The 22,603-nt window shown below is 30.9% G+C and overlaps 1 protein-coding gene across 6 annotated transcripts in view; it reads left to right on the top strand.

Moving 5' to 3' along the window:
- The window catches only part of LOC113518306 (alpha-catulin), an 84,728-nt gene that overhangs the window by 51,862 nt on the left and 10,263 nt on the right, over positions 1-22,603 (top strand). For 5 of the 6 annotated variants that reach the window (XM_052902839.1, XM_052902841.1, XM_052902850.1 and 2 more), the window contains exons 3-6: positions 13,140-13,282; positions 14,210-14,419; positions 17,718-17,855; positions 21,858-21,887. In XM_052902839.1, the coding sequence (XP_052758799.1) occupies positions 13,140-13,282; positions 14,210-14,419; positions 17,718-17,855; positions 21,858-21,887 (521 nt within the window). The remainder of the gene's footprint in view (positions 1-13,139; positions 13,283-14,209; positions 14,420-17,717; positions 17,856-21,857; positions 21,888-22,603) is intronic. The other variant, XM_052902846.1, reaches the window with a different exon arrangement.

Here is a 22,603-nt window from a genome sequence, read left to right as displayed (position 1 = left end):
CTTACGCACATACTTGCATACACATTAAAAATATAAATTTATTTATAAAATTAGGTTATAACAACCTTGAGAACACAAAAGGAAAAAGTATCTATAAGATTTATATATATAACATATATATGGTGGAAAAATAATATGATAAATAACAAATTATATCACTAGTAGCTATATAATTAGTAAAGAAGTTTATATAAATAAAATTATAAATAAATGTATATAAATATAGAATAACTATTACAAATATAAGTAACTCAATTATCAATTGTAACATCTTTGCGCCATTCTGATATCATTTTGGAGGGAATTCCAAAATCTAAGAGCTTGCTCTGTAAAGAATTTGGATACACAATTACAGACTTTAAATGATTTATGTTTTTTTTTTATGCAACTTAGAATGGCAAACAAGCTGACGACCCACCTGATGGAAAGTGGTAATCGTCGCCTATAGACTTGAACAGTACCATGGACATAACAGAGTATACTCGTATATACTGTTTCGCCCATGACACCTCCATGCGTTACTATTCCTAAGAACTCAGGTGTTATTCCTCTATACCTTGTAAATGTACTGATTTACTTGAGCATTATTATGAATAAAATATATTATTAACATGCTTTTAATTATACTTTTTTTTTAAGGAAAATAAATCCAAAAAGGAACCAACCTTACCAATGTGCTGTGTCAAATTATTTAGTGTAGCTTTTCATACTAACCAATTTTGTGTCTTTTTCAAATATTGTGTTTTTGATATTTTAAGAAACGTTTGGTTTTAGTAATAAAATACTCCCTTAAAATAATAATAAGTGCTATACAATCAAATTACTCACCTGGTCCTCAGACTAAAATATTTTGTGTTAGGAGGCATCAAGCAACTCAGAAGTGATGATCAAAAATTGTGCTAACAATTTTAATGTTAGCCTGTATGTGATATATAATATGTATTTTTAAAAAATATGTTAATCTATGTACATAGATTTACACTCACGAATTCAGCACAAATTTACTAACGGTCATAAACTATTTTGTGCGCTATTTCCTTAGCAAGCGGGCCGGGCGGCCGACGTGGCGGCGGTGTCGTAAATTCGACCTCCACTCGAACCGCAGACATCCACCGCAGTAAAATATTCAATTTATTGGCAATTATGTGGTAAAGAAAGCTTTTCAAATCTTTAGACATAATAGCTGTTCCTGCGAATTCGTTCTTGTAAAATTTACATATATGCAAAGGTCCCCTAGATCATTTCACTATTCACATCTACACACTTTACAGGGACAATGTTACATTTAATAATTTATATACTCGTAATGTGAAAATGAGTGTGTTTATTTGTTTATTATCTCTTAACTCTTTAATAGCAATCAACTCGAACAATCCTCATTTATTTTGATATATAATATTTCAACTGGTAAAGAACATAAGTTACTTTTTTTCCTAGTCAATCAATATATCCCGATCACGAAAGCGAAACAATAATAGTACATAAACACAATATTTTAAAATAAACGTCGCGGAAGTATGACAACATTTTGTCTGATAACAACAAAGTCCCATTTACAATTTTTGACACCTAACTGAACAATGGCAAAACGTGATATTTCGCACATTATATAAGTATGTATATATACATACATACATCGACTATACTGGCATCGAAAAAAGAACATCACCATATTGTAGAACGTACAGTTAGCACCAAAAGTCGTGTAATAAATACATGCAGATTTTGAAAACCCTACAAGCTATTGCAAGCTTAAATTTCTGTACAAATTTAGTCCGAAATTTGTATAAGATAAAAATTAGCTGAATATACGTAACAAGTTATTTGTAAAACAACGTTTAGTGGTTTTATAAATAGAAAAAAGCTAATCGACTTTTTTTCTATCTGTACCGTACCACTTCCGCGAATTTATAGCGCTACGAAAGTGATGCACGAGTTTCGACTCTCATAAAAGCATCTTACCTCAGGTTCGAGGTACAAAATAAATTGTTAAGGATACTGACGTGTTATCGGAAGGCGTAGTAAAACCACTTGCAGATGGTTGTCTGATACTTCGTCTTGTGACAGAATATAAATCTCCCTTGAACGGGATGAGAAGCGGCGTTCATAACTTATTGACATTGTGTGGCAACATGATTTGACACGGGTTAAGCTCACAATTCAAAGACTATAGTAACATTATGAATATGTTATTATTATTTGTATCCCATGTATATGCTCGCATGAATTAGTATGTAGTATTAAGGGCATTAAATCTGGAATATTTTTTATGTACTAAATTTAAGTAACAAACATTCAAAATTTCATAAAAACAATACAAAAGTACAATAAATGTTCATATTATCTAAATGGCAACTTTATACCTGTCTATACAAACGCTCAAAAAAAACCGATACTTTTTAATAAAAAAAATTCGTCACCAATTCTCCTTCAGTATTTTACAAAATGGACATTTCATTATTGATCTAAATGTAGTAAGGTTGCGATTTCTTTTTCGAAACCGTTGCAAGTACAGAAAAGTGTAAGTCGAGGTTATTTCTTTTCCTTTTTTTATTCTCTAAGTTCTTCTGTATATCCCAGATTTTTTCATAAGTCAAATAAATTTTTCTATATTTTACTAGGTATATTAGACATCTTTGATATAGACATCATTAGACATCTTGTTCTGCAAGATGACACAGATCCTAATTATTACATACAAAGCTGCTCTTATCTTACTAATATAATAAAATTGTAACTAAATGGCGTCTATACAAGGAAGATATTTAAGATAAAAACAATTTGAAAGGTCTTAGTAAGACCAATACATGCCAAAGATATATCTTTTAGAAATTTTATGTCTGCTTGTCTGTCTGTCTATATATATATGTCTGTTTCGCAATCACGTAAAAGCTACTGCACTAAATTGTTTGTGGTTGTGATGGTTGGTGATGGTTGTGAATCACAATCAATTAAAATCTTAATTTAAAATTCATCTTGATACACCATCTAGAAATTATCTGTTTTATTGGGTTTCCTGTTTCTAAGAGTAGTTATAAAAAAATCTACACTTTTTATTTCTCTATTACAAAATAGAGAAATCTGTCTCTATTATAAAATCATTGGCAATCTGTTTTTATTTTAATGTAATTAAGTATTCATTTTATATGTGTACATATTTTTAATCTATATAATCTGTGTCATTCATTGTAGGGAATTTCATTCAATCAAATCAATCTCTAAATTTCAGATAAAAAAGTCTGAAAAAAGGGAATGTAAGTATAAATTACGGGTTATAAAAACATAATTCTGCCCATCCCCTTACAGATAAGGTGAAAATAATGTTCAGGGCGTGCTAGAAATTTAATCGACAAAAACTCCGCAGTAGCTCGTAGGTGCTGCATGTAACATAAAACTTCTCTCAAACGTTATAAGGATCACATTTCCCTTATACTGAATGCGACGTTGTCGAAACAATATTACATCGAGTGGTACACATCATTTACGCTAACATGTATCGAGTGTCGACTCCAGGGAAAATCGAAACTTTGTAATCGCGTTGTAAAATTATTAAACGCGTTGTTTAATTTTCGCAGTGTGCGCTTTATGTATGTGAAGAAAATTAGCAGGATGGTAATATAAAATTATCGAAAATATTGGCATGGACTCGTTCATAATTATGTTCATTTCAAAGAAAAACTTTCTACAAAAATTATCACAGCGGCAGAAATACAAATGTCAACATTCGTGTTTCTACCGTTGAACCTTCCTACCTAATTGCGTGGCCTAGCTTCGAAGGTATTCTATTCTTAATCTATGGCAGCATTTCAGTTGAGAATCTAACAGTTTTTTACTGTGTGGAATGTCAATTTGTTTGTCATATCAAATTGCACTCACGCACAACATCACCTCCGTGAGACGACAGGAAGTTGGTCTTTACAATACTTCTCTGCCATATTGAATCCAAAACGGTAGGAAAAAAATCGCTTACCTCCAGGGTAGATTTTTTTAATGGGTGATGATGGAATAGTAACCCCGTCTGCGCTATCGGTATACGCTGGCGGGACACCAGTGAGTGATGATAAGTGAGAATGAAAAGACAGGTCAGTTAGCCCATCATGTTGAATACACTTGGAATTCATCACGATGGTTTCCAGGAGGGACCACGTGGAGGTCGGCCTGTTTGGATATATTATTAGCAATGGAGTCCTTAGTCTCCATTATTAACAATCAGGGTAGATTAAGTTTATTAATGATTTGTATCCCCAAAGACTTAGTCGGAATTTAAGATTACCAAGTTTTAGATTTATATTGATAGAATAAGTCAAATTCCTTTAAGTACTAAGTACATAAATCATGGGCACAACACCGAAAGTGAATAAAAGATGAAATATATCGGGTAATACACTAAGAATTTGTATTGAATGTCAGCACTTAACCCAGTGAGTAGGCAGTAGCTAACGATACATTAAGTCACTGAAGAGATTAACGATTTACGACGAAATTTATGTTTACGACTTCTTCGACTGGGCCTCTGAACACGTTATAGCCCAAATTATATATATACTGGGCATCTTATTTTTGCACGTGTAGTGTATTAATTTACACATTTTTTCACAAATTGATTTCAGAAATTGTATTTTTATTGTATTTTATAAGTGCCTATAATTATAGAAATGGCTGATATAATAAATTCGAATTCCGGAAACAAAAAGTTTGGCGTAGAAGTATACAGCACTTGTATTTTGATATGGGTTTCGGATACAAAGCCAGAACGGTTAGGTTAGCTAAAGCTAAAGTTTGTAAAGAATGATGGATGGATTGATGTTCTTTACTTTTTTACGCAAAAACTACAGAACGAATTTTAATGAAATTTGATACACGCGTAGGTTCTATCCTGATTTAGCACATAGAATAGTTTATAGTAGCTAATAAAAAAATATCAAAACAAAAGGATATTATACAAGAGACGTATTATTCGTAAGATATATACATACATATATATGAGTATAGTAGATATAATTAAGATATCATAGAATTCTAAAATATAATAACACATTATTGTTAATGAAAGTATGACACATTAAATTGATGTATTCAGTTTGAAATGCTAGGTAGTTTCATTTGAAAGTGTAATAACCCCTTAGGTAAATTATAATAGACAATTACCATAATAATCGTAGACAGATAGACTTGTTTATTTCAGCTACTTCCACAACGATGTGTTTATACTTTGTAATGAAGTAGAGTAGCAAAGTATACTTTAGGTACTAGGAGTTATTACACACTTATTACAAATAAAATGTTTTTTAATTAAAATTATTTTATTGTGGCTGTCATTATCGATAAACAGTCAAGAAATCGGTATCAGCGTCCCTCTTCAAACATCATCAAAGGCTAACTGCTATTGGCAACCCGCCTGTCAAGCGTAGTAACTGCTGGCAAAACTCACTTTTATGAAAAAAGCCAATGTTTACCACTAAACACTTAACGACTGATATGATGATATCCTCAAAAACCGCAAGGAATGTATATATATATATATATATATATATATATATATATATATATATATATATATATATATATATATATATATATATGTATATATATATATATATATATATATATATATATATATATATATATATATATATATATATATATATATATAATGCAACGTGCTATATATAGAATACATTTTTACATTACAACTGACTATCCCGAGACACGAGACAAAGTAACTCATGAATATTTACATACAAGTATCAAACTCTACATATGTGTGGTACGGTCGCCGTTTTATCCATGAAACAATGCTGATGAAGCTGTACCGTATGTACATCAGGCTCATTAAATTTCTCGTCACGGTCTAGTAATGCGTTTGGGCAGACGAACTTGAACCGAGTTCGTGCAACCCAACAAGTATTCCTATTAATTCCATTAATAGCCCCATTTGAAGTCCTTACGTTTAACATCTGAGATCCCTTTCATCAAATGACAATATTCTATTTTTTTTAATTTTATATAATCTTCATAATATATTGTCATACTTTGTATTCGTTACACCTCGCGAATTTTGGATAAAAGTACCTTATTTACCAATGTTAATCTATAATAGAATATTTAAATGAAAATTTTATTAAATATATTAAAAAATAAAAATATTTATATATAATATATAAAACAACTATCATGATTTATCATATTATAAAAATATTTATATATAATATATAAAATTTATTTATTTGATTAATTCCTATGGAATGATGATACGTCACGATGAGTATCACTCTAACCTGCTATCATCCTCAGCCATTATTTATCACTGGTGTCTCGCCAGTATATGTACGAGTATACCGGCGAGGTTGCCATTTTATTTTCACTCATCATAAGAAAAAATTTAATAGTGACCGCTCTACCCAGGCCAACGAAGAGCAGAAAGCTTTACAATTTAGGTAATCACTGCATTTCACTATATGTAATGATGAATTCATCTACTGAGGAAAAAACTTAGAATCGTTCCTTATGGCGATCTATGAAGAAGATCTATGTAGCAGTGTACCTATGTACATCAGAAATAATTATTATTATGACATTAATAGCTTAATTGTTATTTTCAGTATTAAAAAATCAAAATAAATAATTATAGTACATATTTACAATAATTTACAGAGGAATAACACCTGAGTCCTCAGGAATGCAACGCGGGGGTGGCGGGGGGGTGATCGGTATACTCTGTTATGTCCATGGCACTGCTCATGTGTATAGGCGACGTTTACTATTTTCCATTAAGTAGGCCGTCAGTTTGTTTACCATTCTAAGTTGCATAAAAAACGTATTTCTAATAAAATGACGCTTTATATGACATAAATAATTCACAAATATTCAAAGCTACAATTTAATACATTAAATTGAAGCACCGAAACTATTAATTATCTACCTAACTGCTGTAGTTATAATATTGCAGATACTTCAGACCATTAACATTGTATTAGGCGTAGTCTAAAATTTTGCTGACAGCAAGTTAATACTCGCGTGAAATAGCAACACAACTAACTTTGTTTTATACTGGGTCGCCGGGGATAATTACTGTTAGTACAGCAGGGCTTTAACAGGTTCAGTGCTTAATTACTTGCATACAAACTAAATGTGTAGGGAGTATATTAGCCGTATAGCTAAACAGTATGTAAATAGGAATTAAACTAAACTGTCACAGATTTGCAAGTTTGTATGTTACGCAATATCACAGTATAATATCTTTATCTATTCTGAACTGATTATGACGATTTTTTTTTTGCACACGACTGAGATCATATTAATGTAGTTATAATTGAAATTACTGGTTTTTTTGTGGCGAAAAATATTTACTAATTATGTCAATATTAGTGGTACCCTGAAGCCTTTTACTTTTAAAGTACGACTATATAAAGAGGCTTATGTATTAATCTAGGGTGTCTATTCTATGTACTCAATTTAATTTAAGCTATTTATTGATATAGTCATAAACATCCAAATCTTATTATACAAACGTACAAATCTTCACATTTCTAATACGAGTCCGGTCTGTATTAAATACAAATACAACAAAACTATTGCAAAAATTTGCATTATACGTCGCTGGTCCATCCGTGGTTACACCTGATCAAATATTAAACTGTGTGTCGACACGCAATTTAACTTACGTTTGGAACCATTGCGTGCCAATGCGGTTTGTGGTGACACGCGAAAAATCTCACCCCGCAACCTACGTAGCTTACAAACCTTTATTTGAATTAGCAAATATTAACATATCCATGATTTAAATTAATAAATCGACAATACTTAGGCATTTAAACCTTATTCATATACCCTTACTGGCAATTGTATAATCGTTAATCATGTTGAGATATTGATCATTATACGATGATTAGCATCATCCTAATACCCCATTAATTCTAATCTTAATGACTATACTTGCTGTTTAAACACCACTTAACACATAGTCAAAGTTTCAGTCTACGAAGTTTAGTTGCCACTAAATGAAAAGCATAACAAAAACAACCCCAAAGGGAGCGTGGACTAAAGCTGTGCTAAAACCCAATTATGTTAAAACATATAGTTTAAAGTCGCTGAATCATTTAGGGACTGGGTGAATTTAATAAATGTAGAAATATGGATAAATCTATATTTTCATTATTATCTATACATGAATAATAGTCGACATTCACATACTTAAATAACACTAATTCGAGAACTATTTATATGAAATAGAACTATTATTTAAAGTTAGTCTGAATCTGTATTATGCGGATTTTTTACTCAAATTACACTACAATGAAATGCTTAATTAGTCCAAATAGAAACTTATCTAGATTTATAAAGTGGAAAGATTTATTTAATTTGTAAACTCAAAAATACCTTATTGACTTTAAAATTCTTTCGCCCATAGAAAGCTACATTATGAATGAGTAACATGGACTGTAATTATTTTCAAAAAACAATACGAAGCTAGAGAGGGATACTAATTTGTAAATAAGATATAATTATAAACATTTTTACTATTTTACGTCGATGTCCAATCACTACTGGGCGCGTCTCACTGAACGATAATGAATCTTTTAAATAAATAATTAAAATAATATAAGTGATATTATAATTAATTAAGTAATTATAATATCAACTTCATAAGTAATTCTTTTTGTTGATATTTTAACAAAAAAACAAATGATATTAATATTGATGTTATATAAGTAAAAAAGTTGAAGATTGCTTAACACTAGCAAGTTGATTGTTAAAACAATCCTCTGTACATGACACCAATTATTATGACTTTACTTTGTTCTAAAGAGTTTACACAAATTCTAAATAAAGTTACAACTTCCAAGATAAGTATGTCAAGCACAATGGAAACGCCCAGATCACTGGAAATCTTAATTGTAACTGCTGGCCGTCATGCCAAGTTCAGTCGTCTCCTCTCAATCGCATTGGTATGTAGGAACTTTAAGAGTTCATTTCGACTCGATACTTCAAATCGAATATTTTTATCAACTTTTGACTGGTCATAACAAATTAACTAGCAAACGGTAAACTATTAAATTATCTATTGAAAATTTAATTTACAGGGAAGAAAGAAATGGCTCATTTATACCGGGACCACACAGCAAAAATATCATGATATTATTGTTTATTAAAGTAAAAAAACGCTTTTGTAGTTTTATTACTGCATAGGTATTAAAAGAATATATAGATTCTTTTATTGTGAAGGAAAGCATACAAATTTATATTTGATAACAATTAGCTACTAGATAGTGTTTGCATACTTTTTCTTTTAAAAATGCTTATCTAATAGTGTCTACACGTATATAAAACGTATACATATCTACGTATGTGCCTTGTTTATTTATTTATATATTTTTGTACATTCACTTGTAGTATAGACGTTAGGATATAGCAAAAATGTACACAGGCAGACCCTTAAAGGGATTTCTTCTAGTCAACCTTGAGAATCCGAAAGGGGAAAGTGGTCTATAGGGTTTATATATAAAGCATAACATATATGGTGCAAAATAAATAATATATATACATATACACATAGATACATATATAGATATAACTAAATATATATAAACATAGAATAACTATTATACATATAAATAACTCAGCTGTCAATTGTATTGTAAAATCTTTTTATTTGAGCTTTGAAAGAATGGACGGTTTGCGCCATTCTGGTATCATTTGGGAGGGAATTCCAGAGTCTAGCAGCTTGCACTGTAATGAATTTGGTGTAAAAGTGGGAGTTATGAATAGGTAATTCCAATGAATGATGTTATAGACAACGCACACGGGGATCGGGGATTCTGAAGGTAAATGTCTCTCGGAGATAATCTGGGGCCGAAAGGTAAAACAAAATTTTGTACAGCAAGAACAGAATGAGCATTTTGCGCCATTATCTTATTGGAAGTCAGTTGAGGTGCTTGCGGTAATTAGAGACATGGTCACATTTACGTAAACCAAACACATACCTGATGCATTGAATTCACAGTCTCTCTAATTATTATTACAAGAAATAGCAATTAACGACAATGTTTTTTCTTTATAACTGCATTTTGTAATAACATTTAAATTAATAATTTTATAGATTTATATGTAAATAAACACAAAAGAGGTGATTTCTTATATATAAACCTTACACCCAAAACAAATATTTGAAATATCAAGGCATAACATATACTTTAATTTTACAAGTTTTAGTATCAAGTACAATATTCACTAAATTAAGCACAGACACGAGCATAATTTAATTAACAAACGTGACGATCATGTTTTTTTTTACAATATATATAATGTTGATAAATTGAAAAATATTAAGTTATCTTATTATTCAAGGCAATAATTCATCATTTATCGAAATATTAACTAAACCGCTTTGTTAGGCATCTATCTAATTGGTGGCTTAAAGTGTCGGCGAAATATAAATGACTGGTTAACACAAACGTTGCCTGCGCCAAACCACATTTCGAGCTCGTTTATTAATCTCATTTAGACGCGATTGCCACCCCAATCATCCGTGATCGGTTTTTAGAGATTTGCAAATGGTTTCGCTCGTAGGTATAACCAGTTTTTTCAACGATTTCTGACATTAATATATGGATATCGTTTTTCAATATCAAATACTTAAGAATTTCAATTTTTTTCTTTGTGGCACATAAATTATTGTAGGCAGTGTTTACCTATAGTTAACATATCTTGCAATGATAATAAAAAAGATACTCGTATCGTCATATACAATTTATTATATATAAATGTATTTTCCAAGACAACTTTATAACTTTATGTACTCGTCTAGAAATTAAAAAAAAAAATTCTAGAATTATACACCGAAAACTGTGCATCAAAATGAAGCTCTTTTGAAAAATGTTAAAGCGCACTGCGTCATTCAAAGAGCGATGTCTTTTTCATACCTACATTTCACCTTGAGAATCTTGAGATACACTAAACAGAAGTGAAGTTTTCTGTCGCTTGTCAGAGTTTTTCAGATAGGTAGATATAACGTGGAAAAGGGAAGATTGGATCGAGGTGCTCGATTTTTCAACGTCTCAAAGTTATAACAACTATAATATGTAGTAGAATACTTTACTCGTTCGTTATAAATTCTTATATGTAATTGTAACATTACTTTTACACAAGGTGCCAGTGACTATAACAAGGGTAAAACTCGGTCACAAGAATTATTAATTTAATGAATGCCACCGCATCGCTCGATGGCTTTGTTACCAAGATGATGCAATAAATTATCAGAAAGTTCATAATTGATGACATACTTTCAATATAAAATCGTTCTAGTATATTTTAATTATATATTATTATAGAAAATAGGCTTTAATAATAGATTATTAAGGAATCTTTTATAAATATACAGATATGTTTCTATTTTTAAAACCCCCATATAGGATTACTAGCTGTGTCCCGTACTTTGAAATCGTTCAGCCGTTACAATCCGAATATCCAAAGATCTTCACAAACTGTCACGTTTTTACATTTAAAGCACGTTTTTCCTATTTTTCGTATTTAGTTACAATTCTTATTAAAATTACTTACTCTAGTATAAAAAAACTCTATCCCGCGGCATCGTCCAATTGAATCAGTACATCAATTTTCAATTTTTTCACCCCATAATTTAATTTCTATTTTGCCAAAGGTCGACTGGGAGAGAATGAATTAAGTCCTCCTTTTGTACCAGACATTTTGTTTGTAATGTGGTCAATAAAGAATAAATAAATAAATAAATAAAATACCCTATTTGCTAAGTTTGAATATACACATGTTCTTAGGTAGGTATACCAAACTTTAGTCAAATCTGTTAAATAGTTTTTGTGAGAAAAAATAACAAACATCCATCCACCCAACTATCTATTTATTTGTCCTTACAAACTTTCGCATTTATAATAATAATAGGATATATAACAGAAAAATCTATAGACTTAAAATTATAGTAAAAGATCCCGCTGCTGACTTCAGAGGTATAAGATTTTTAATGAAACTAAATGAGGGAAAATATAACGCAATACACCCAGGTTGTTTATTCTCAGTTAGCCGTAATCTGGGATTGCAACGCCAAGTTGGCGTTTTATTAAAAAGTCTTATACCTATTTTAAATACACTATCGGGACTCAAGGCGATAAAAAATTCTTATACCTTCAAATCAGTAGTATTTATTTATTATTTTGTTAATATTTATAAACTTTTCTTAATTAAAAAACAAAAATGTTAATTGGATATCTTAAATAAATTTGCATGTCATCAGATTGTTAGCTAAACACGAATGTTCTTTCACTAATATAACATCTTTGAATGTACTGTGTTTAAGCAAATAAAGATTATTATTATTATTATCATCATTATGTCGAAGTAGAGTATTCTGATGTGACTTATATGGCGTGAACTGTGACGTTATCGTTACCTTACTTTTCGGAACCTGCAACAAATAAAAAATGCCATAGATATCAGTTCTGTATTGTCCATAATATTCTTCACATCTGTAAGCAACAGAAATCACTTTCAATCATTTGGGCAATCAATTTGTTTGTAGTAATTTAATAAAAATATATCGGTAATTACACAAAAATATATTGTATACTAAATACAGTTCACAATTATGGTACTCCTTGATAGACGATAATTTCGTTCAAAGAACTGATAGAATACTACAGATGAATAACTATTCTCAGATATATACTTTTGAAATGTATTTTTTCTTTGCCAATCATAAACAATCTGTATACATCTAATATAACATGACAAACTCCGTAGTATAAGCACGTTGCTTTGTTTTTTTTATACTACTTAGAATGGCAAACAAGCTGACGGCCCACCTGATATAAAGTGATAACCATCGCCTATAGACATGAGCAGTACCATGGACATAACAGAGTATACTGTTTTGTGTAATGAGGTCCCGGTTTCGATTCTTCGACCAGCCAATTTATAAAAACAACTTTTCTGAATTGACTCCAATCTGAATATTCTAAGTGGTACCCCTTCATAACACAAGGAATCCTAGTTTAAGGACCAAGCAATCGGTGTGATAGTGTGACATATTATTAATTATTATCTAATTTAAAATTATCTCGCAAGAAGGTTTACCAAGTTTTTATGATCATGAAATCCCTTTATTAAAGGTCGCGCAATCGAACGTGTGTGCACCGGTGCGGACGGCGCTGGCATGGTGTCGGCGGCGCGCGCCCTCCTCGCCGCCGTCACCAGGGTCCTGCTGCTAGCGGACATGGTCGTCGTACGACAACTACTGCTTGCCAAAGACAAGGTAATTAGGAATAATAAGCTGTTCATAAAGATTGGTTTGGTCATTTACAATGAGTACAATTATGAAACGAATATTCTAACATGAATAATGAATATAAAAACATACTACTATGCGCGGAAACTATAAACGCCTTACACACTGTTTTAAACTAACATTATTGCAACTCACATTACCTGTGCTATAACAGATACTCATGTAAACTTTTAACCTTGTAAAAACTAAGGAGCCGCTTGAATCAAAGAGCTCTTGGGCTTTTACCTATCATAAATCATAGTAATCAATACACGAGGCCCCGTTGAGCCGAAACAACCAACCATCTGTATCAAACTGATGTAGTGGCGTTAAGGATTAATTGCTTTTGAAACTCCTTAATTATAAAGGAAATTCTTGGGTGCTTGGGACCTACTCAAGTTATTTGTTACATTATTCACTTACTAATGAAATAATTGGCAAGTTAAACAAAGTTTGTGTCTTCTATCCATCCATCATACATTCCGTGTTGTTCTAATTCACAAATTTTAAAACAAGCACCTATCCAATTTGTGGTTTATTGTATTTATTAAGAGTAACTAAATAAAACCAAACAACATTACAATAATATTTAACTAATTCCATTACAATAAATTATTAAAAAATACTATTAAATCAATTAGAGCATTATTGGACAGATTTTTTTGTGAATCAATTCCATAAATTACAAATAATATTAATAGTTTATACAATAGATATATATCAGATAACTGGCGGTCAACACGCTACACACTGCTACACAATACAAAAGTTTTTCATTCTATTAACATAGCTAATGACCAGTGAATTATATAGCAAGACTAAATTTTAAAACTAATCATTTGACTAAATGTTTCGACCAAGATATACCAGCTTAAATACATGAGAATTGAGACATAATCTTGTCACGTCGAGCAGGTGGCGCGGTCCTTGGACCGCCTGGAGTCCGTGTCAAACTTTGCGGAGTTCGTGAGAGCATTCACAGAGTTCGGCGGAGGGATGGTAGAGCTAGCGAGACTCACTGCCGAGCGCCGCGCTGACCTACGTGACGAACGACGAAGAGCCCAAGTTGCCGCGGCACGGAATGTTCTCGAAAGATCTACGCTTATGCTACTTACATCGTCTAAGGTATATAGTGTGATACTTTTCGTGTATTCGTATATTTTTAGAGATGATAACGAAATGGTAACTCCGCCTGTGTTATCAGTATAGGTTGGCGGGACGCCAGTGAGAGATGATAGGTGAAAATGAAAAGGCTACCTAACCTATTATACATATATACATCAATACACATAGTTTTTATCACGATAGTTTCCAGAGGGACCACGGAGAGGTCAACCTAAAAGGGTACATTGCTAGCAATAGAACTGATATAGGCCACATTACTAATAATTGCTTCCTCCCTCCTTTTGCATGTGTTAGATTCACATAATGACCGATAATTTCTGTTGTCCAAAAATTACCCATAATGATAGATAGTGATCAACTTAAAAGTATTATAAAGATATAAACTAGATAGAAGCTATATTTTAAAAGTAAAAGAAGACGCAGAATAATTTATAGTAACTTAGGTTTAATAGGATACCCTGTACAACTGTAGTAATAATCTATTACTTGAATCAATTAAAAAAAGAACTCGTTTGAATAAATTGGAGCAATTAAGTTGACCTTGTTTAGGTGAAATTATCGCCTAGGACTAAGCAATTTGCAGTGGTATTATATATAATGCCTCCTTGACCTACTCAAGGTATTGTATTAACACCAATGGATCGCAATAAATTTCCAATCCCATGTCCGGCGAGGCCGGTGGTATTCCGCGTAAATTAGACCTGTCGCTCGGTCGCAGTACCGCCTATCAATTATGCACCACACCAATTCAGGACCGCGCTCCATTGTTTGTGACAACAAGGTTTATGAACCATTCCTCATTAAAGTGTACAGTTGAATCTGTATCAGACAATACTAATCTACATCATCGATCCGAATTATTAAGATAATTTTATTTTATTATACTAAATTTCCTATTATATACTTGAACCTAAATGGTCATGTACAGTGTGATTTCAAAGGAGTTTTCTCCCGCAAACTCTCAGGCTGTAGAATGAGTTCCCTGCCGAGGTTTTACCTAGAGATAGGCTGTATGCTTGTTTGCCACCTTCTTTGTATAAAAAATAGATAGATTTTTATAATTTTCCATTTGCCTCATGGTTAACTGGTGAAGAACGCTATAAAGTGTTAAGTTCATCATATGTACACTCACTTAGATAATTGTGCAGTGAAGTTGAAATAAATAAATTATATACAAGCCTTGTCTTGTATATTATATTTCTTTTCTATTAAGTACAATAACGATAATGTATAAATAATTCAGCATGAATTCACTTCAATGTCATGACCTGGGAGTTTACTACCCCGACTTATTGAACCCAAAGGTCATGAGTTCGAATCTGATCGACACGAAAAGTTAATGTGTCAATTTTAACTCGCCGTGATGGAAACTCCGTTAGCATACTAAATTTATTGGAAAGTCACGGGTAGACACTTATCATTGTGATAGCCATATTAGAATATTGGATTCAAATATGCTCAATTTCAGAATTTTGAAGAAAAATGACAACAGTTAACAAATGCCTCTATGCATATCTATTTATTTTTTATATTTATATCATAAACTTTTATATACAGTGAGGTAGATGCTTGCATTGTCTATTTTTGTGACATTAATATATTACCTATTTTAGGTACGTGACTGGATGTTTGTTACTCACTTATCTACCTATTAGACTAAACGCAAAACCTGTGCCACTAGTAGAAAGATATGATGTATCTTTTATTTAATTTGAGAAAATATTACCTCATTAAATTCTTGTCATGAAAAATATTTAATTCAAAGAAGATTACTACTTGCATAAAGAGCAAGAGGGTTAAATATTATGTGTTATAACACGATTCGTTTCGTGTAAACCGATTGTTGGAATTGTACTAGTCGTTAATTAACGCCAAGCTTAATAGGCATCTTGCCTATTATACTTGTCTGAGTATACAAAATGAATCATAATACGATTTGTGTAAATTCGCCTGTTGACATCGACATACTTGAACGGACTAGCGAGAATAATTTTAAAATAGGAATAGTTTAGTAGTTACTAGTACTTTTGTGTAGTTTACAAATGGTAGTACGGCCTTGGGAGACTGAACAATCATGTCATCTGCGGTATGGCAAAGCCGCAATTTGTCAGCGCTTCCGAGCGGTTGCGGCTGGAAGTACGCCTCTATTCCAACCCTCTTTTATACTGCATACGTTACAGAACTTATCATTTTTCTTTATTTGCGTCTATTAAATAATGAAATTCCCAATACTTTTTCATAGATATTATTTAGTCATTTAAACTGAAGAAATACTTTTATATAATCGAAATTGTTTATTATTTCCACCAATCTAACTCGACCCGATTGGTATTTATATCTTTTGTACCTATTGTAAAACCTAGTAATATTATATTATCTGTGGTAAAACTAAACTGAAATGTCACTAAGATATTAAGTTTATGTAATTGATAGTTATATTGGTGTTGGTCAAGTTTGAAAAGGATGTTTGATAAATACACATGCATAATACCTTAATCCTCATGTAAGGTAACATATGAGGAATATCATGGGCGACGCAGTATACATTGTTGACAATGGTACTACTACTCAAGTTTATAGGTGATGGTGACCACTTTCCATCAAGTAATCCATTAGTTTCTTTGCCATTTTAAGTTGCATAAAAAAATGCTTAATTTCAAGCTATTATTTAGAACTTCTAAATATAGCATTAAATGGTATATACAGAGTAAAATCGAAATCGTTAGCATCCTTCTAAGGAAATATTCTAATCTAATAACCAGTAAAATAGAACATTTTCAACAAAGAAACAGACGTCGAAAACCTTAAAAAAAATTAGTAAGAAGGCTTAATTTTTTTACCAATTTCGAATTTTCGATTCAGGAGATTTATGTTATTTTATGCGACTGAGAATGCCAAACAATCTGTCAGCCTACCTTATGGTAATTAATAATCGTCGCCTATAGACATGAACAATAGGTACCATGGACATAACAGAGTAGTGTATAGTGTCACCCATGATACCCATCATACATTGATATTCTTGAAAGCTACAGTGTTATGCCTATATATAGATATTCTGTAGATGTGTAGACTTTTAATTTTAAGTAGATTTAACTACTTAAATTTCATACTGTATTTTAAAATATGATTTTCATTATTATATTTACTTTTAGAGCAAATGTAATTTTCAATATGTCACCATACTTCATCTAATATACATTTGAGCAAAGATTTTGAGACGTCCAGTAGGGCGTCTGAAAAGTATGCAGCCCTTACTTTACCAGAAATTATTCTTTGCATATCGTGTTGGACACAGACGTGTATGCGACACCCAGGCAGCGCATCGGCGAGAGAAAATCGGGATACTGTGTTTTGTCAAATGCGACGAGCTATGGACCTGATACACTACGTGGTGCGCGATGGACTGCCCGGCCACGAGGAACACTCCCACGAGGTTTGAGGCGTTCACACGTACATATACTAAACACATACACAGTTCGTAGAAATACTAATAAATTTAGGTAAAAATCAATTTTAAGAAAATTTCATTTATTTGGAGCATTGCAGTAAGCGGAAATAAAAAAAAAAATGCATTCGAAATCCCAAAGAAATCAATATCATTTGACAGCAATACTGTTTAGTATTGCTGTCAAATACTTTCTAATACTTTCAATACTTTATAAATTTTCGGCACCATTTTTATTATTGCCGCTTGATATATATATATATATGTATAATATATATATATATATATATATATATATATATATATATATATATATGCCCGGCCCGGTACGTGCTTCGCTACGTATAAAGTGAAATAATAAAAAAAAATTGACACCAAATTCATTTATTCAAACAAAAAAAATATTTTATCAATTGCTAGCTATTTTAAAACTTAATCCAAAACATTTGGATAAACAATATTTTTTGTTTTTCCATTTTGAGCATGAATAAACAAACGGCTAGGGGTACCGACTCTAGAACAGACAACATAAAGTTGGCCATGTGAAAAACATGATTCCTCCAAATTCACACCACAAACGTTAAGTGTTTGCCCTTGGGCCTTGTTAATGGACATCGCAAATGATAAACGCACAGGATATTGTAATCGTTTGAATTCAAATGGCATATCAGTTAGAATCATAGGGATACGCGGTATCAAACAAACTTCATCTTTTGATTTATCAGTTAAGATCGTAGCTTCAATCAAATTTGGCAATAACTTTTTCACTGCCAATCTGGTGCCATTACACAGTTTTGGTGGATTAATATTTCGCAATAATAAAATCAAAGAACCGCACACATATACATAGTATACATTTGAACATTGCAAGACTCACCATTTGTATGAATGCACTCAACAATATGTTTCAAAATATCAACACAAATCAATAATTATCGCTGACAATTTGCTTTAATCGAAGCACGTCCAAAATAAAATGACCGCATGAATAACATGCTTGTACTGTCAACACTGAAAAAAAATTCAATTTGACAGCACAATCCCCACCTTAAAAAAAAGTTTGAATTTGACACAACAATCCCCATTAACAAAATGATTCGCCATTTATTGAATTCATTTGTTACAAAAAATGTTATAAAAGAAAAATCGACCGATTTTGTCCAAACTTCAGCCTAAACATTTGGTTTAGATAGGTGAACCCGTTCTTGCGTTATAAAATTACAACGAAAAGTATTATTAATTTTTATATACGTAGATAAATTCTAAGTTCAGAAAAAAATTAAAATTTCAATTAAAAGTATATAAAAATAAACTGCAATATCTTCTATAAGCATACTTCCATTTACACAAAAATATATTTATAAAGTACGTTAAGTATATACACAGCACATATAAAAGTTACTACAGATATAAAGAACTATGATATTATAAGAATAAATATCCAGATAATATGTAGATCAGATTGAGCTTCATTGTCTACCTCAAGGAAAAATTGGTTATGTAAAGACATTAGGTACCCACTTATTTATTTAATTTAATCGAATTAATCCACTCGTATATCAACTCTGTACTAATGGATAGTACTTAGATAACTAAAATAGCTTTATATTCATATATACGTATATTCCATATATTTAGTAAGTAATATTGACAAACAGAAAATCATAATAACTGTTTAAAACAATTGGCTTACATGTGATTCGTACCAACATTTAAATATTTATAATAATAATTTATTAATATCCAAAATAATAAAAACAGAAGTCGATAATATAAGTAACTTTAATATATATCTACGCATCATACTCATTCGCAATTTATAATAACTGCATTGGCTTTCTAGCAAACGACGTCATAAATAAAATATTGGTTTCTAGACAGCTCGTAAGTCAATTTCATATTGAATTAGTAACTACATGGTTAGAACAAGTAGGTACTTTATTAATTATAATTTTAAAATTAAATTTATTTATTAGTATAACTTTGATATTTTTGGATTTTTACACAAATTAAAATAAAAACATCATTGAAATTGCTAACAAGCCAAGCAATTTATCAATATTCGTCGAGATAAAAACAAATAAGTAATTAGTAAACACTTCGCTCACTCAAGTCTACTTAACTTAATTGCAATTTATTATGTTAATGGTACTTACTCGAAACTCAAATTCATCTACTTTCTCATCAAAATCTTTCTTTTACGTAACGAGCAAATAAATAATCGAAGCTAAGATCCTTACCCTGTTATTTATTATTATAATGTTCACAATTCGATAAAATACTATGAACAGCAATTTTACTATACATATATATCTAATATTAAAAAAAGGAAAAAGTATATAAAATTTTTAATAGAAAAATAATATATGATATTTACATGAAAATCCATTGAAAACTTAATTTGACTGATGAATTTTTAATGTTGAAACTACCTCCATACCCAAGACTCCACGATTCCATTATTTAAAAGTTTGTTCTTATACTCTAAGTATTTTATTTGTTTTTCTCACCTTGTCTACCCCATAAAATGCAAAATAGTTGTTCTGGTAAACAATGCGATTATTATCATACTATCACTAAAACATGACTTGCTGGTATATAGGTAAAATAAACAAGGACCTGTTGATAAATTGGGTTTCATTATTACATTATGGCCTACCTTATACTTTAAAGAAAAATTTAAAGGAAGCTGGTACGTGTATATTTTTGATCATTTTATATAGATCATTTTAGGTGGAAGATTAAATGTTAGAACTGAAATTAAGAGATTAGTTTCATTATCTATGAAGAATCAGTAATGTAAATGTTATGGAAGGATAAATTAATATGGTTAGGTACTAATATTAACAAACTATGTATTATGTACCAATAATTTGTAATATAATAAAATTATTATGCTCTGAATGCAAAATATACACGCAGAGTAAGTAGAGTCAAAAGAACCTAGGTAGCGCAGACTAATTTCCGACTATTGTTAAACATTCCCCCTAATTTACAAACGAAAACATTGATTTATTCTACGTAAATAGGTAATAACAAACTTTACCTATTACTGATTCACTGTAACTTAATATTTAAAACATATAGTCACATAATGAATTTAAAGTATATTTTGCACGTCTAGGTATTTGGCACTGAAATCTCTAAGCACATTGTGTTGATTAAAGGTAAATTACACACTAATTATAACTACTCGTATTACTGTTCTTTAGTAGTCGTTTAGCTTGTAAGTGCATGCATATTGCGCATGAGGATTCTGAAACAATATTTATAACATTATATCCTCCAATAAAAAAATTCCAACGAACAGTGTAAAAGCATAAAGTATCCACTATTCTTATGGTAAAACTTACCTAGATAGAGCATAAACACTAGAGAGGCTTCGGCAACTCAAACTGAAATTGTTATATTGAACGTAATGTAAGGTAGACAAAAGGGATTATGTTAAAAATCAATAAAAGCAGCAGTAATTGGATTAACCAGTAAGTAATCAATGATTGTCATTAATCAAATATATCTACTAATCATATTGAATCTTACTATGAAATCGTAGGTAAATCTTTATTTAAAAAAGTCTTATAACTAAACAGATTATGAAAGATTAATGTTTAAGGCATTGGACTGGGAGCAAGATTATGATATTAATTTCTTTAATCACGTTCTTTCTAAGACTTTGTTAGAGTTTAAGAAATATTATCACTTTTGCCATTTGTGAAACTACTCTGCAATGCAGTGAACAGTCGTCGACTGGAGATAGGAATCGCCCAGTATCTCGATGGGCAAACTTCCATAGGTAGATAAGAGGTACTTACTGTTTTCGAGTCCTCAATCTAATAATGATATGTATTTTAAACCAAAGCATACTAGTTAGGTATAGTAATTCTATAACTTTGTATTCTTCCTATTACCTCTATGAATGAATGAAATATACTATGTATTTTCTTTTCCAAATTTATGTAGATAAACACAACTTACTTTCTTTTCTTGTAGTTGCAACCTTACTCGGATAGTCATGAACAGGTACAAAGTTATGATGGTAGCAGTGAATTACAATTTTATGTGTAAAGCTATAACCTACTGTATCTACTAGACATCACATAATTATTGTGCTTTAACTTTTAATATTAGAAGTATTCTATTCTGTGCTTCCTCATACTTATTTTTAATAGTAGGTAGATATTTTTTTCGTTTCTGTAATTTAAATAATACACTATTTACGTCGCAACACACTAATAATTACAACTAATTTAATTTTTTATATTAACTTTGAGATAAAATTATTCAAACAACTACATTTACATGACCTCCATAATAAATACCTAAGTATCAACTATAAATTATGAATATTATTACATCTCGTTGGTTGTAACTGATAGTATGTGGCGATCAGTTTCTAATATGAGGAGGTAAATTCTGTTTATTCACAGCACATTTTATATAATTTAGTTTAGATCCAATTTAATAAGCTGAAATGGAAAAATTAAATAGGTAGGTATATTTTTAAATTTTTCACACAAATGCAACGAAATCACGCTAATTTGCTTAGGATTGTAGTTAATTACGCTTCGAATAGAACAAAATAACGAGCAATATTCGCATTCGCATTTTATTTCTGTACAAATTCAAAAAGTTTAGTAAGAATAGAGACATGGCCCCATGTAATGGTAAGTAAATAATATAAGCTAAGCAAAAAATCATAAAGACCTAGGTTTAATATTAGATTCGGCTTTTAGGTA

The sequence above is a fragment of the Galleria mellonella genome, unplaced genomic scaffold (assembly GCF_026898425.1).
Source record: "Galleria mellonella isolate WM207_F2 unplaced genomic scaffold, CSIRO_AGI_GalMel_v1 utg132, whole genome shotgun sequence".
Lineage (NCBI taxonomy): Eukaryota > Metazoa > Arthropoda > Insecta > Lepidoptera > Pyralidae > Galleria > Galleria mellonella.
This window is presented reverse-complemented; position numbering and strand designations above follow the sequence as displayed.